The 12,415-nt window shown below is 39.4% G+C and overlaps 1 protein-coding gene and 1 long non-coding RNA gene across 7 annotated transcripts in view; one reads left to right on the top strand and one right to left on the bottom strand.

Moving 5' to 3' along the window:
• LOC133209409 (uncharacterized) overlaps nt 1-12,415 on the top strand; it is a 360,513-nt gene that overhangs the window by 326,797 nt on the left and 21,301 nt on the right. The gene's annotated exons all lie outside the window — the stretch shown is intronic.
• Nucleotides 1-12,415, bottom strand: part of NCKAP1 (NCK associated protein 1) — a 61,100-nt gene that overhangs the window by 48,281 nt on the left and 404 nt on the right. For 3 of the 6 annotated variants that reach the window (XM_061348037.1, XM_061348038.1, XM_061348041.1), the window contains exons 2-3: nt 1,796-1,813; nt 550-660 (exon numbers count right to left, since the gene is read on the bottom strand). In XM_061348037.1, coding sequence (XP_061204021.1) covers nt 550-660; nt 1,796-1,813 — 129 coding nt within the window. The remainder of the gene's footprint in view (nt 1-549; nt 661-1,795; nt 1,814-12,415) is intronic. The other 3 variants (XM_061348039.1, XM_061348040.1, XM_061348042.1) reach the window with 1 other exon arrangement.

Raw genomic sequence — 12,415 nt, 5'->3', positions numbered from 1 at the left:
TGTTGTACTTCAACAAGGTTTCTCCTTACGTACTAAAGCATTCTTTATTCCCACAGGGACTGACCCCATACACAAGGGCACCTGTAAGGCACATGCACCTCTGAAGTACTAACACATTTTTCCACTTTGCAGTCAGGTGTCTTTTATTGATCTGCTGGACAGGTCTCATCACTAAACAAGTTATGCCACTTCCCTCTTCTGCAATCAGTCTCGTCACCAGGAATTTCTGCTATCCAAGTGAGGCATGACTTTTACAAGGATTAAATTCATTTCACAGTTCTTTGACATGGAACAGAAGAGAGTAGGCAAAGAGAAAACCAGAAAGTGTCCTAAGCCAAAAGAAAATGACTCAGACTTACGGTATACTACACTCTCTTTGGAGATAGCTCTTTCTGAAGTACCCTGTCAGACATTTGATTCAACTACTATACTCCAAATGCAACCATTGACATCAGATACTTCGTAAGAACACATAAACCCTTATAGATTTGAGCACCACGTGCCAAAGGATATTGAGAAAAATATGTATACAGCCATATGGTTACTTACATTGTTGTTGCGTGTTTCTACTGCTGGGAACTTCCTGACTATGAATTTGACAGCAGATTCCAGGTTTTTGTCAATAAGATAAGATGGTTTGGCTTTGGGGTCACCGCATGCCTATAAAAAAAATACAATAAAAAATGAAGTAAAACCAGAGTCATCCATCTAAAGCTAAGTGAAAATTGCAAGTCTGAAGACAAACTAGAAAGATTCTTTTTTTGTTTGATTTTAGTGAGCAGGTGATAAAATGAAAGGCAAAGTGCAGGGACTGTCACAGCTGAAATATGCAATGGGAAACAGTACAGAGATGCTCTTCTACTGAAAAAGATGCATGGAAGTATCAAAGCAGTTAGTGCAGAACAGCAGTGAGGGAAAACACTCAATCCTAAAAGAAGGAGAAAAAAAAAAGGTTTCCTTTTAATGCTATTCCTGGTTTGAGGTAGTGTTGTATTCATCTGGAGTTAAACTGTTAGAGAATTCAATCATGTCATCATCTGTGGCGGACAGTGCTGGGCAAATTAAGTGATTCAAATATCCTTTGTGAAACAAAGCTAAGAGCCCCACCACCAACCTGCATTTAGTTTCTCTCTGAATTGTTAACTGCAAGACAATTTTCCATCTCACAATAAAGCCACCAGTACTTGCCTAAAGTATCCTAGTTCCTTGGATTAAGAAGTCAGGTTTTGCTCATTTTCTTTACTCCTACAGTAGCATAGGCTGCGCTTTAAAAGCAGCAATAAAAAATGTCATTAAATTCTGATTTGAACAGAAGTCACAACTAAGTGTTAGGACTCTTAAATAACTTATATAGACACATCAGAACAGCTGCTGTGGAAAAAGGACTGAGAAAGCATCTACTTTTGCCAGCTATAGCGCCTGGTGTCAGACACACTAGTTCTCAACTATGCTGACCAGCGAGCCATGCTATACCATTTAGTTTGGAGAAACATATTAAAAGCAGTGCTACTTACATGACAAGATTTGTGCTCAAATCGTATTTTCTCTGAAAGATTCATTTAGTTTTATAGTCCCCAGGGATTTGTAAAAGAGTTAAGTGTCTCATGCAAAACTAAATTACATGCTAGGCACTTCTACGCAACATAGTGTGAACTCAAATGACAGCTCATTTAAGAACTTTTCCACATTGATTTCTCTGACCGAGTTGTGGACCGTAGAGACAGAAGTCATGGAGTATGAGACCGATTCTGAAAGCGGGCAAGCGGGCAAAGGGAAGGTGAAAAGCTTTGCAAACCTTCCAAACTTGTCCTTGCTGGGAAAGCAGTGTAATAAAAAGAGAGAAAAATTACATATAAGCAAATTACTCTTAACTTCTAAAATATGTTACATTTAAGTGAACTAATACACTACGACCTACATCCAAGAGAACATTACGACTGTCTGTTACCTAAGCAGAATACTTTCTACAGGGTGGTGATTATACTGACACTCACAATCAACTCTGCATAACAGTAAAATTCTAGTAAGTACACATAAAGTGCTGCATATATACTGAGACATGTAACTTCTAATAGTACTTCCAAACTAAGTTCACATAGGGAGAGGAAAAAAAAGTAAAATAATATCTTAACAAACACCACATGCAACTACAGGGGGGAAGAACGGAGAGAAACTCAGTGAAGTTTTACATACCTGAAAAAGAAACGGTAGCCAAGAAAAAAAAAAAAAGTCATTATTTTAATTTTCTAAAATTCCTACTGGCAGTATATGACCATCATGATGTATGCTAGCATACTACTCTGACAGCAGAACTTCCCCATTTGTTAATTTCCCCACAAAAAAATACTGTATTTATAATGAAAATAAATTCAGTGACATCCACAGTATCAGTTAGATATTAAATAGTTGCTTTGATATTCCTACAGCAGCAAACAACATGTGCCACAAAAGATCCGTTCTTTACACACTTTAAAGTCTTCACGAAGTTTCAAAACTAAAAAATTATACTGTAAATAGGCATCAGAAAATTAAACAGTGTGCTTCAAACTGATGAAGTCTTAATTTAACCAGATGTCATGGGTTTGTCAGAATCTGTCAGATTATTTTAATTTGTTGTCCTTGCCACAGGCTAACTAGCTTTCTGTACTAAAAGAAGGATCACAAACTAAGAAAACACCTTAATAAAAAACATAGATTTGTGGCCTGTTAAATTCCAAAATGATTGCTGTTAGGAGGCAAGAAATCTGTCACTGCTGACTTCCTGAATTTTTCAGGCTGAATTCAAACACTAGCAAATAAACTCCTTACTCTTCCTAGCAATGGATGGTTTTCCTCCTATAAATCAGCTTTTCAATATGCTTATTAATAATTATGCTCTCCCCAAGCCCTTACACATAGATCATTCACACAGACATCCAAAAACACAAACATGCACATCCTCCTGTGCCTTCAGGGGCTCCCTTCCCATAGATGATGAATGTTATTACCAGTCTGACTGGCAATCCCCTCAATACATCTGAATATGCAAGACAGTGCTTTGCTCCTTCCCCTTGTTTGTTTGCTAGCATCACACTTAAAGCAACCATAATTCTTCCTACTAATAAACTACTAAATATTGATCCATAGATAAGAAAGAAAACTGCTGCAAGATGTAAAAGGTTAAAGGTATCCTTCATACATTTCAAAGAAAGCTGTAGAAGCCTACCTACGTGAAATAAATAGAAAGAAGATTAAGTCACCACTAAATTAGTGGGTTGATTCTTTTTCCATTCCTCTCCCATATTCCACAGCACCTCACCTCCTTTCTAAGAACCAATATTATTTGATTACCAGCTGTTGCAGCATCAGTACCATTTTCACCCATGCTGTTATCTGCATTCAGTATAAAATGTCAAACACTCTACATAAGCTAAACCTTTCCTAAATGGCAAACAGACCTATGAAGCTCTAGCTCACTATGGCTTACTCCAGAAAGCATAAAAGAATGAAAAAACCACCCCAATCCCTGCACTTTCATACAAACGTTGTAAGGCACATAACCAAATTTTGCACTGTAGAAAGAACAAAGACAGGCAAGAAAGGTAGCTTTTGCTTTTAAGAGCTATATTAGTCAATAAAAAAAACTCTTGTCACTCTGTAATACATTATATTGTGTCTATTTATAATATGTATATGCATAATATATATGTGTGTGTATATATATGTATATGTACATAATACATTGTGGTACAGTATATGAGGATCACTTTGCCATATACAGCTCCCTAGTATTCACACAAGTCTTTGGAATTAACCAAATGCAGTAGCCCTTTCTCAATCAGCCTCAAATATCACTGCTTCCCCTAAGTGGCCTGCAGTAACTTTTCTTCGTTTCTTACCTTTTTAAAATAAAGCCAGAATGGCTATATTTTTTGAGCATTAAGAAGAAAATCAATGTTCTTATTAATGCAGCATTCACTGAATATAGCTCTGAAGCTATGGAATTCCAGCTGCTTCAGCCCTGAAATATTATACTAGAAGAATCTCTCAGCAGTCATCTCTACATTCCTTTGTACATTACTAAACAGCTGTCAACCAGTTATGCTGACGATGCAAAGCTACTGTTGGAGACTAACCTAAATAATTAAAATAATAAAAAAAGACTCAAGCACTGGATTTCTATCAGATTACACAGCATTTCTTCCCACAGCACTTTAGAATGGAAGTTGAATAAGCTCTCAACTAAGAGAGCATTTATAATTCTGTGTATTCAACTCTTAACAAGAACAATACAATTTCTATGCCTAAGAGATTCGTTGTCCAGCATATTCACTTGCAATCATGTGTACAGGTCACCAAACCTCAGAGAGATCAGACTACATGTACTGTTTAGAGATGCTTCACTATCCCATATGTTTCGAACTAAAGCAGCATTTTCCTACCTACCCTAATAATCTAGATAACTACATTAAATACAACACTTTACTCCTGACTTGAGGGCAGAGGACGTTGGAGGAGAACAACCACCACCAAAAAAATCCATCAACAAAATTACTACATATATCCAGCTGATCTGACATGAATAAAAAGCAAGCTTATGTCCAGGTACAGTTGTCAAAAGTCAGAATCACGGTACAGCATACAGGGTGCAAACTTGCCTTTACAACACCTAAACTTCCTTCTTTTACTTAAACATGACACATGCCCTTGAGTAAGAACACTGGAAAGTACTGGCCAAGTTACATGGTACAGTATGATTAAAAAAAAAAACCAAAACACCCCAACAAAATAACAACCTAAATGTGTTACTATATTATGGAAATACAGTAATATAATTAGGTCCAACCTATTCCAAATTATTAGCAGGGCTGTTTCCCAATAAAGGGGAGACAATGCCACTTGAATCAATAATTTCCTATTTTCATCCCCCAAAACTCCTACATCAGCAGATAATCACAAAACTTGTCATATTTTGCAGCAATTTAACTTGATTTACGGTTACTGCAGAGTCAAGATAAAACACTGCTGAGCACAGTTCCACTGGACAGTGGCAATATATACTGAACTAGTCAACAAACCCCCTTATCTTCAAGTTTCGTTTACAAATGAGTGTGCCCTAAAAAACCATGAATTTAACCAGTAAATTGATAGAAGTTCAACAACAGCAAAACATATGCCATCTCCAAGCTGGTTATTCTCAGCTGTAAATGGAAATACACTAAGATTTCTCAAATTAAAAAAATGGGAAAAGCTTCTTTATAGTTTACTACAGCATATTCTCTTGACAATCAAATAAAACACACACAGTAAAACTGCCCTTCTTCTCTTGTAGTAGCTGCTGGAGTAAAAGACGTCACCCTAAAATGCAGCTAAAAGTTTGAATGCCTGGTTTGAGGGTATGCATCCTATAAATTATACAAAAAATATATGGCAAACATTCAAAGAGACAGGTTCATTATTAACTCTAGATTTCTGTAGGATAAACCATATTATTTATTCTCTTTCCATCGTACATTTAAAATAATGAGATTGCCAACTGAAAATCTCTTATTTTTAAAACTACAGAGGAGAGAAAGGTGAGTAATCAGTGAAGACTGAATGCTTTGAATAGTGAATACGTAAGGAAGCTGTTCACACTGTATTTGTCTTAATATCTCTGATCAAGCCTAGAGTAATGGCTTTGCTGTATTTTAGGTTTTGTGAAAGCCTAAGTTTATTATTAACAGGCTAGTCCCGGATAAGCTTTGTGAATGAAGCCTTGTCCCTCTTAATAGCTATGCAAGCAGGTACAAAACTCAGTCGGTCACACATGGACAAATTACTAAAGTACAGTTTAATACTTTCGATGGCTAAAATTTAACGTTCCTATACCAGTATCATTTAGATAATCTTGTACTAAGTACATAACTTTACTGATGCATGCAGTTACATACACAATACTTGTACAAAAAGTAAACCTGTAATTTGATAGATAAACTGTAATATTAAGATTCAACCAGAACTGTATTGCTCCCATGATCCAACAAGGATCTGGAATCAGAAGAAAGTCTCTAACTAATTTTCATACAGTCTCTATAGGCATTGGACATATCAAAAATATAGCTCAAAATTATTATAAAGTTAATGGCTATTGCATTTTACATGTACTAAGGTTCAAAAGTTTGAAATATTTCATATTAATTCAAAATTACAATCAAAGGTGTTCAAAGTTAGTCCAGTGTCTCCTAGAGCTAAGCAAGACATCTTCCCCACCATTGCTCGTTATTTGGTGTGTCTTGAACCCCAAAGTATATATTTTAAATCCTAGTGTATCTTTGCTCCAAGATCAAACCCATTACAATGTAAATTCTCGTGAAATCAGAAGGCAATGACAGAAAGAACCTTGAGAAACTGCCTACCCTACCTTCCTGTTCCAAGGCAGTCTTGACTGTACCTGTGTCACTCCTGGGAGATGCCTGCCAAATCTTTATTTGCAGGTCTCCAATAGGCTACATTCAAAAACATTCTCACAGTCTTGTCTTGTATCTAAAAATCTTTTCCATTAGAAAGTTCTCAGATCTAACCAACTTTTTCCACTACAATTTAATCCACCAATTCTTAACCTCTGTGGCCATAAAGAATAGCAAAAACTATACAGCAGTCCTTAAATACTTAAGAACTTGTACCACTTATTAATTTACTTTAAAAAAAGTTTTCCATATTCTTAACAGGTAAAATTTTCTGCTCCACTGGTCTTTCTTATTATTATGCTCTGGACTTTCTCCACATCTCTCTCAAAAAGTGCATCAAAACAGTTTCCTTGCGGATGAGTCTCAACACATACCATACACAAGAACAGGATTACTCTCCTCTATCTTCAGACTACCTTGCTCACACGTCTATAAAACCTCATGTCATCCCTGATACTTTGCAGTGACAGCTGGCTCACCTTTGCCCTGGCAGGTGAAATGCAAAGGTGTCCTGGGTTCAGCAGTAGCAGCCACTTTTCTCCTTCTTAGTAGCTGGTGCAGTGTTGTGGTTTTGACTTTCAGCCTGGGAACAGTGCTGGTAGCACCGATGTTTTTAGTTGCTGCTTAGTAATGTTTAGTCTGACCAAGGACTTTCTGAGTCACATGCTCTGTCAGGGAGGATGGGAAGCCGGGAGGAAGCAGAGACAGAACACCTGACCAAGAAGGTATTCCATACCACAGCAAGTCATGCCCCCTATATAAACTGGGGGCAGTTACCCGGAAGGGTCAGACCACTGCTTGGTCACCCTGGGTATCGGTTGGCAGGTGGTGAGCGGTTGTATTCTCTTCCCTTGTTATTTCCCTTATTGTTATTATTATTGGTAGTAGCAGCAGTGATTTGTGTTATACCTTAGTTACTGGACTGCTCTTACCTCAATCCGTGGCAGTTACATTCTTCGATTCTCCTCCCCATCCCTCTGGGAGTTGGGGGAGGAAGGGAGGGAAGTGATCCAGCGGCTGCGTGGTTCTGAGTGACAGGCTGGGCTTAAACCACAATAAAACGAAAAATGAAGGTTTCACCACCACAAAGCTTTCCCTAAAGTATAAAGAAACTCCTTAATAAAATAAAGCAAGGCAATGCACTCTCTATTCTGAATCTAAAATGGGAATTGAATTCAGGTGCATCCCCTGTGCACATGATCTTTAAAAACCTAAAACTGGATTTAGTTTTGTGTCAACATAAGACAGGGCAAAGAGTAGTAACTGGGGGGTGGGGAGGAGGTAATTCCTATTTGCAAATGAAGAAACAATGCAAAAGAATTCTGGTCATCTACACTCGATGCAAAAGGATAAATCCACCTGGTTTTCTCTCTGTGTATTTTAGAAGGTATCATGGGACACTTCTATATTGTATGAAAAGGCCATATTGTTTCTTTATAAAATTAGTATCTCTTCCGAGTTAAAAATACAATGTGACCTGGTATCATCAATGTGACATGTTATTTGTGTTTGCTTCCTGAGTCAAGGAATTTGTTTTATTTGTTTTTAGTTGACAGCACTGACTGTGTCTTTGTTTAGGACTTCCTCCTCCTACCAGTGGGACACTATTCTGAGCCATTCCTCCACGATCACAGGCACAAACAAATGAACACAGACTGTCATCTTAATCTTTCAAGAACTGCTGACATTTATCAAGCACTGGAAGCGATACTGCCCCACCCTAAGATGCTTCCTGATAACCTGAAGACATTATCTGTTCTTTCCAATACCAACCATCCAATTCAAAAGGTGTTAGTTGTGAGCTTTTCCTCCAGGGTCAAAGCTCTGCACTCCAGCTCAGAGCTCAGTCAACAGGGTGATCTAATCCTACACTCTTCCAAACTTCAGAGCTCTGCAGATCGGAAACTTCCCCTCCTTCTGCCAGCCACCTACATTCTCTCCTACTTTCTCCTGAAGAACCACTCTGGTGCCTGAGCAGAACAGTGCATTTCATACACTGGCTCTATTCAAACCAGTAATCAAACCACCAACTGGCTTTTACAACTGTCCCTGCAAAGTTTAGGCTTTGTCAAGTCTTCTCCAGGCCAGTTTCAGAACCTTTGCAAGCTTTTTCTTCATCCTTACCTCAGAAGCACCATAAAAGACTGGTGAATTAAGACATGACTTCTCTTCAGCCTTGGCTGGTCAACTTGTCATCATTTTACCACAGCAAACTTGATGCAGGCCCTTTTTCCCCTCACAGCATATGCCCTCCCTTGCTTTTTTGAAAAGAGCATGCACTTTAACTGATGCAGAAGAGAAAGTAAACAGGCAAAACGAGAAGCGCTCAGTCTTTACAATGGCTAACAGTAACATCCTCAATACATGTAAAAATCCAATATTCCCACTACTGCATCTTTAAAGAACTAACTGGCAACTAATCACCTGCTAAAAGATTTTAAATGTGGCTTCATACTAACTTATGTGGTGCTCACAATAGGTTTTGGGGCAACATTTTTTGTTTGGAAAGATAAAGATCAAGTCAGCTAAAGCCCCTGCAAATACTTACTCTGCTCCTTATCTATGACTTCTGTTTGGTTATGCAGTTTATATCTAAGAATTAGTTTAAGATTCTCATTCTCCAGATACCATGTATCATAAGAATTTTGAAAATCCAAAGAATTTATGACATTTTAAGAAAATTTTTTTGCACAAAACCATAAAACCTGCACCGTGAAGAACAGCAGAACATTGCTAACAAAGCAATTAATGCTAAATACAGACTCATCATATCTGAATAACATATAATCTAAATAATTCAAAACCTCAACTTTCACCCCTAGCAGCTGTGTTTACAACAGCACTACTTTGACATTCAGCAAAATCACACTCTCTTGGTTTGCTCCAGCTAAATCTCTACTTCTGGTATTTTAACATGAAATCTTTTATTGTAAATAATTCCCAGTATGCAAGTGCTTTATAAACAAACAGAAGACAGGCCCACAGAAAACAGTATTATTTCTCTGCCACCACTCTTGAACAATACTTACTTGACAGTACTGGCAATGCTACACAAAGCTTACCAACACAGCCTCGGTCTGCTCTGAAAGGTAACCACAAAACCCAACCTTCGTCTGAGCCAGGACAGCATGAAAAGATCCTCCTGTCTTTGGTTTATACAGGTTTAGTCGTAGGGAAGTGATGACAGAAGAGTGACATGGTAAATTATAATACAGGTCCTAGCCTGGGTAACCGAAGATGAATTCTTTGAAAGTAGAAGGTACAAACCAGGAGAGAAACCACAATGGCAGGATTCCCAAGTTTGAGACTAATACAGTACAAAAGACAGCCAAAAGGAGACAGCAAATGATCATCCTTCAAAACAACAGCAGCAACAAAAATTCTATCTCTATACAGAGCAAACATGAATTTTGTCTCACCATCCACCATTACCTTAGTAACTCTACTTTTCATGTTTTCCATGTCACTCTTGCAGGAAAAACTCCATCCATTCATATACTCTATCTTAAAGCCAGCAAGCTTTAAACTATTTCAGAAAGCAGCAACAGCACAGAATTTCAGTAAATAGGAAACGATGAACAATGAACAGCTATAAGCACAATGACATCAAACCTCAAACTTATATAGGAAGACAAAGTGTAAGTTTCTAACTGCTTTTAACAACTTCAGTAATTCCTTGGGAAGTAAAGTTTTCCTGTTTTGGTTCTAACAGTCAACAAAATTCTTGCTCCTTTAAAATCTCTACTCCCTAGATAGTACGTAGAGCAATCCGTAAGGCAGCCTGAGAATACTTCACCTCTCACTTCCTCTTATTAAAAACAGTCAACAATTCCTTTAACCGCAATACCACGTATTGTGTGGTTATGTCTAGTAACTTGAGTTTCAAGATCATCTTCAATGGAGGAAGCTATGTGAACCTTCAACAGCAGTTTTGGAATTGACTTTTTAGAGGGGGAAGAAGTATATATATGGGGAAATAAAGAAAACTAAAGTGTTTCAAGCAGCCAGCTATGCTGCTTGGGATCTCTATCCCCAGAAAAACACAGTGATCATTCGCAGGACTTTTAGGGTTTACCATCAGACCTATCCAGTTACCACTGTTAAGCAATGCTGACTGCAGCTTAAGAAAACAACTCTTTGAATCACAAATCGCTACATGGATACATAGAGTTGTGGCTGGGACACCTCCAGATCTGTAAAACTGTATGCCACACAATAATCAAGCTGCTTGGCCAATGCCTCTTTTCTCTCTGTAACGACTATGCAATTTCAGATTCAGGTCATAGCATTTGGAGGAACATTGGTAATACCTCCAGTGCTGATGCTCCCCTCCTGAGAACCTAGCCATTTGCAAGACTTCACTGGCACAAGTAACAGCAGAAGCAGCTACCACCATATGCGCAAATCTGCCCAGGACTCTGCCATCTAAGCATGCCAGCAAAAAATGTATGTGTAGGCACTGGACTGCTCAACACAAGTGTTCCCAAATCAGAACACTGGTCATGAAAATAAGAGCCCAAACTCACAATGGGCAAGACATGGCTGTATATCAAGACGAGGCACGATTCTTCCTGTCTTGTTTCCTGCCTTCTCCCCCCAAAACCCTGCTGTGCTTAGCCTGTTCTTCATCTGGAGTATTTTTCTCAAAGCAGAACAAGTGCACACACAAATGACTTTCCTGATTTTACTTCCTCCATAAATAAGGAATTTGTTTTGTGTAACAAGAGAATCTCAACTTTTAACAGTTATTAAGCATACAAAACCACAAACTAAAAGGAACCTCGCTTCTATTTCAGAAAGACAGGAATTAGAAATAATTTAATTTAAATTATTTTTTTTTCTGTCAGTGAAAATTTGCAAAAAATCTCAAGTGCACATGAACTACTGATACTGCTTTGGATCAACACTGACTTCTGAATACTTCAATCATTTCTTTTATTTCCTGTAAACACCACCTTAATTAAAATCAACCCTGCACTTGGTACAGCTAAGTAGCTCTTACTGCTTCTGGAGTGCCACTCTCCCATATGAGCAAAGCAACCTGACAAAGCACATCCTCGAGTTCAGATCTGTTAGGCAGGATCACCCCTGGCAGAAGCCTGGCTTCAGAAGTAATCAGGTAAACACCTAAATCTCCTAAACTCTATTGCTACAGTGCAGCATGTGAATGGAACAAAAATTGTAACAGGCTAAACCTGTTAAATTGCTTGAGTGGAATAACTAACATTTTCTTTAAAATAATAAACTCACAGAAATAACTGCGTTCAAACCAAAGCAATAAAATCCTAACCTATCCATTGCTGCAAGTGGATTGAGCAGCTGTACACATTCAGATAACAGCACGTTAGGAAAATTACGCCTGTAAGGATATATGAAGGACCCGGTGCAGGGGCTGGCCATGAACTACGTTATTTCCTATGGAAAACGCACACCGACTACCCTCCGGAAGAGAAATTAAACAAGCTGGGAGGCGTACCCCGTCCTCCCCGTCACTACCGAGACCTGCTGCTCCCCGCACCACCGAACCAGCTCACCTAGGCTAATTCCGATGTTCTCCATTTCGGGAAGGGGGGTAGCAGCTCTGGCACCCATGGCAGCTTCAAACATGTGCTCCATCTCACGCCGGGAGCTGCTAAGCAACCGCGCGCCTCGAACTTATTGAAATTAAACTTACTAATTTTACCCCAAATCCTTCCCTTCGGTTTATCAACGCGGCGTGGGAAAGCCCGTGCCGAGCAGCCCACTCCAGGCTCCCGTGACTCACGCTTGGCGGGGAGGGAGCGGCTCCGGGCGGCACCGACTGCCGCGGGGGGCAGGCCGGGCCTAGGCCCAGCAACGGGGGGCGCCGGGCCTGCTGGCGCTCCGCAGCACCGGGCCTCCCCTTCCTACCGCCCGCCAGGTAGCGAAGCCCCGGCCGCGCCCCCGCCGCGCCCCCCGCCGCCCCGCAGGCGACGCAGCGTCGGGCCGTGTCGGAGCGCCCGACCGCC

Source organism: Neopsephotus bourkii, unplaced genomic scaffold, assembly GCF_033783945.1.
Source record: "Neopsephotus bourkii isolate Nb327-2 ecotype Australia unplaced genomic scaffold, CSIRO-AGI_Nbou_v1 NB_335, whole genome shotgun sequence".
Taxonomy (NCBI): domain Eukaryota; kingdom Metazoa; phylum Chordata; class Aves; order Psittaciformes; family Psittacidae; genus Neopsephotus; species Neopsephotus bourkii.
The sequence above is the reverse complement of the archived record's forward strand: the minus strand, read 5'-3'. Positions and strand labels throughout refer to the sequence as shown.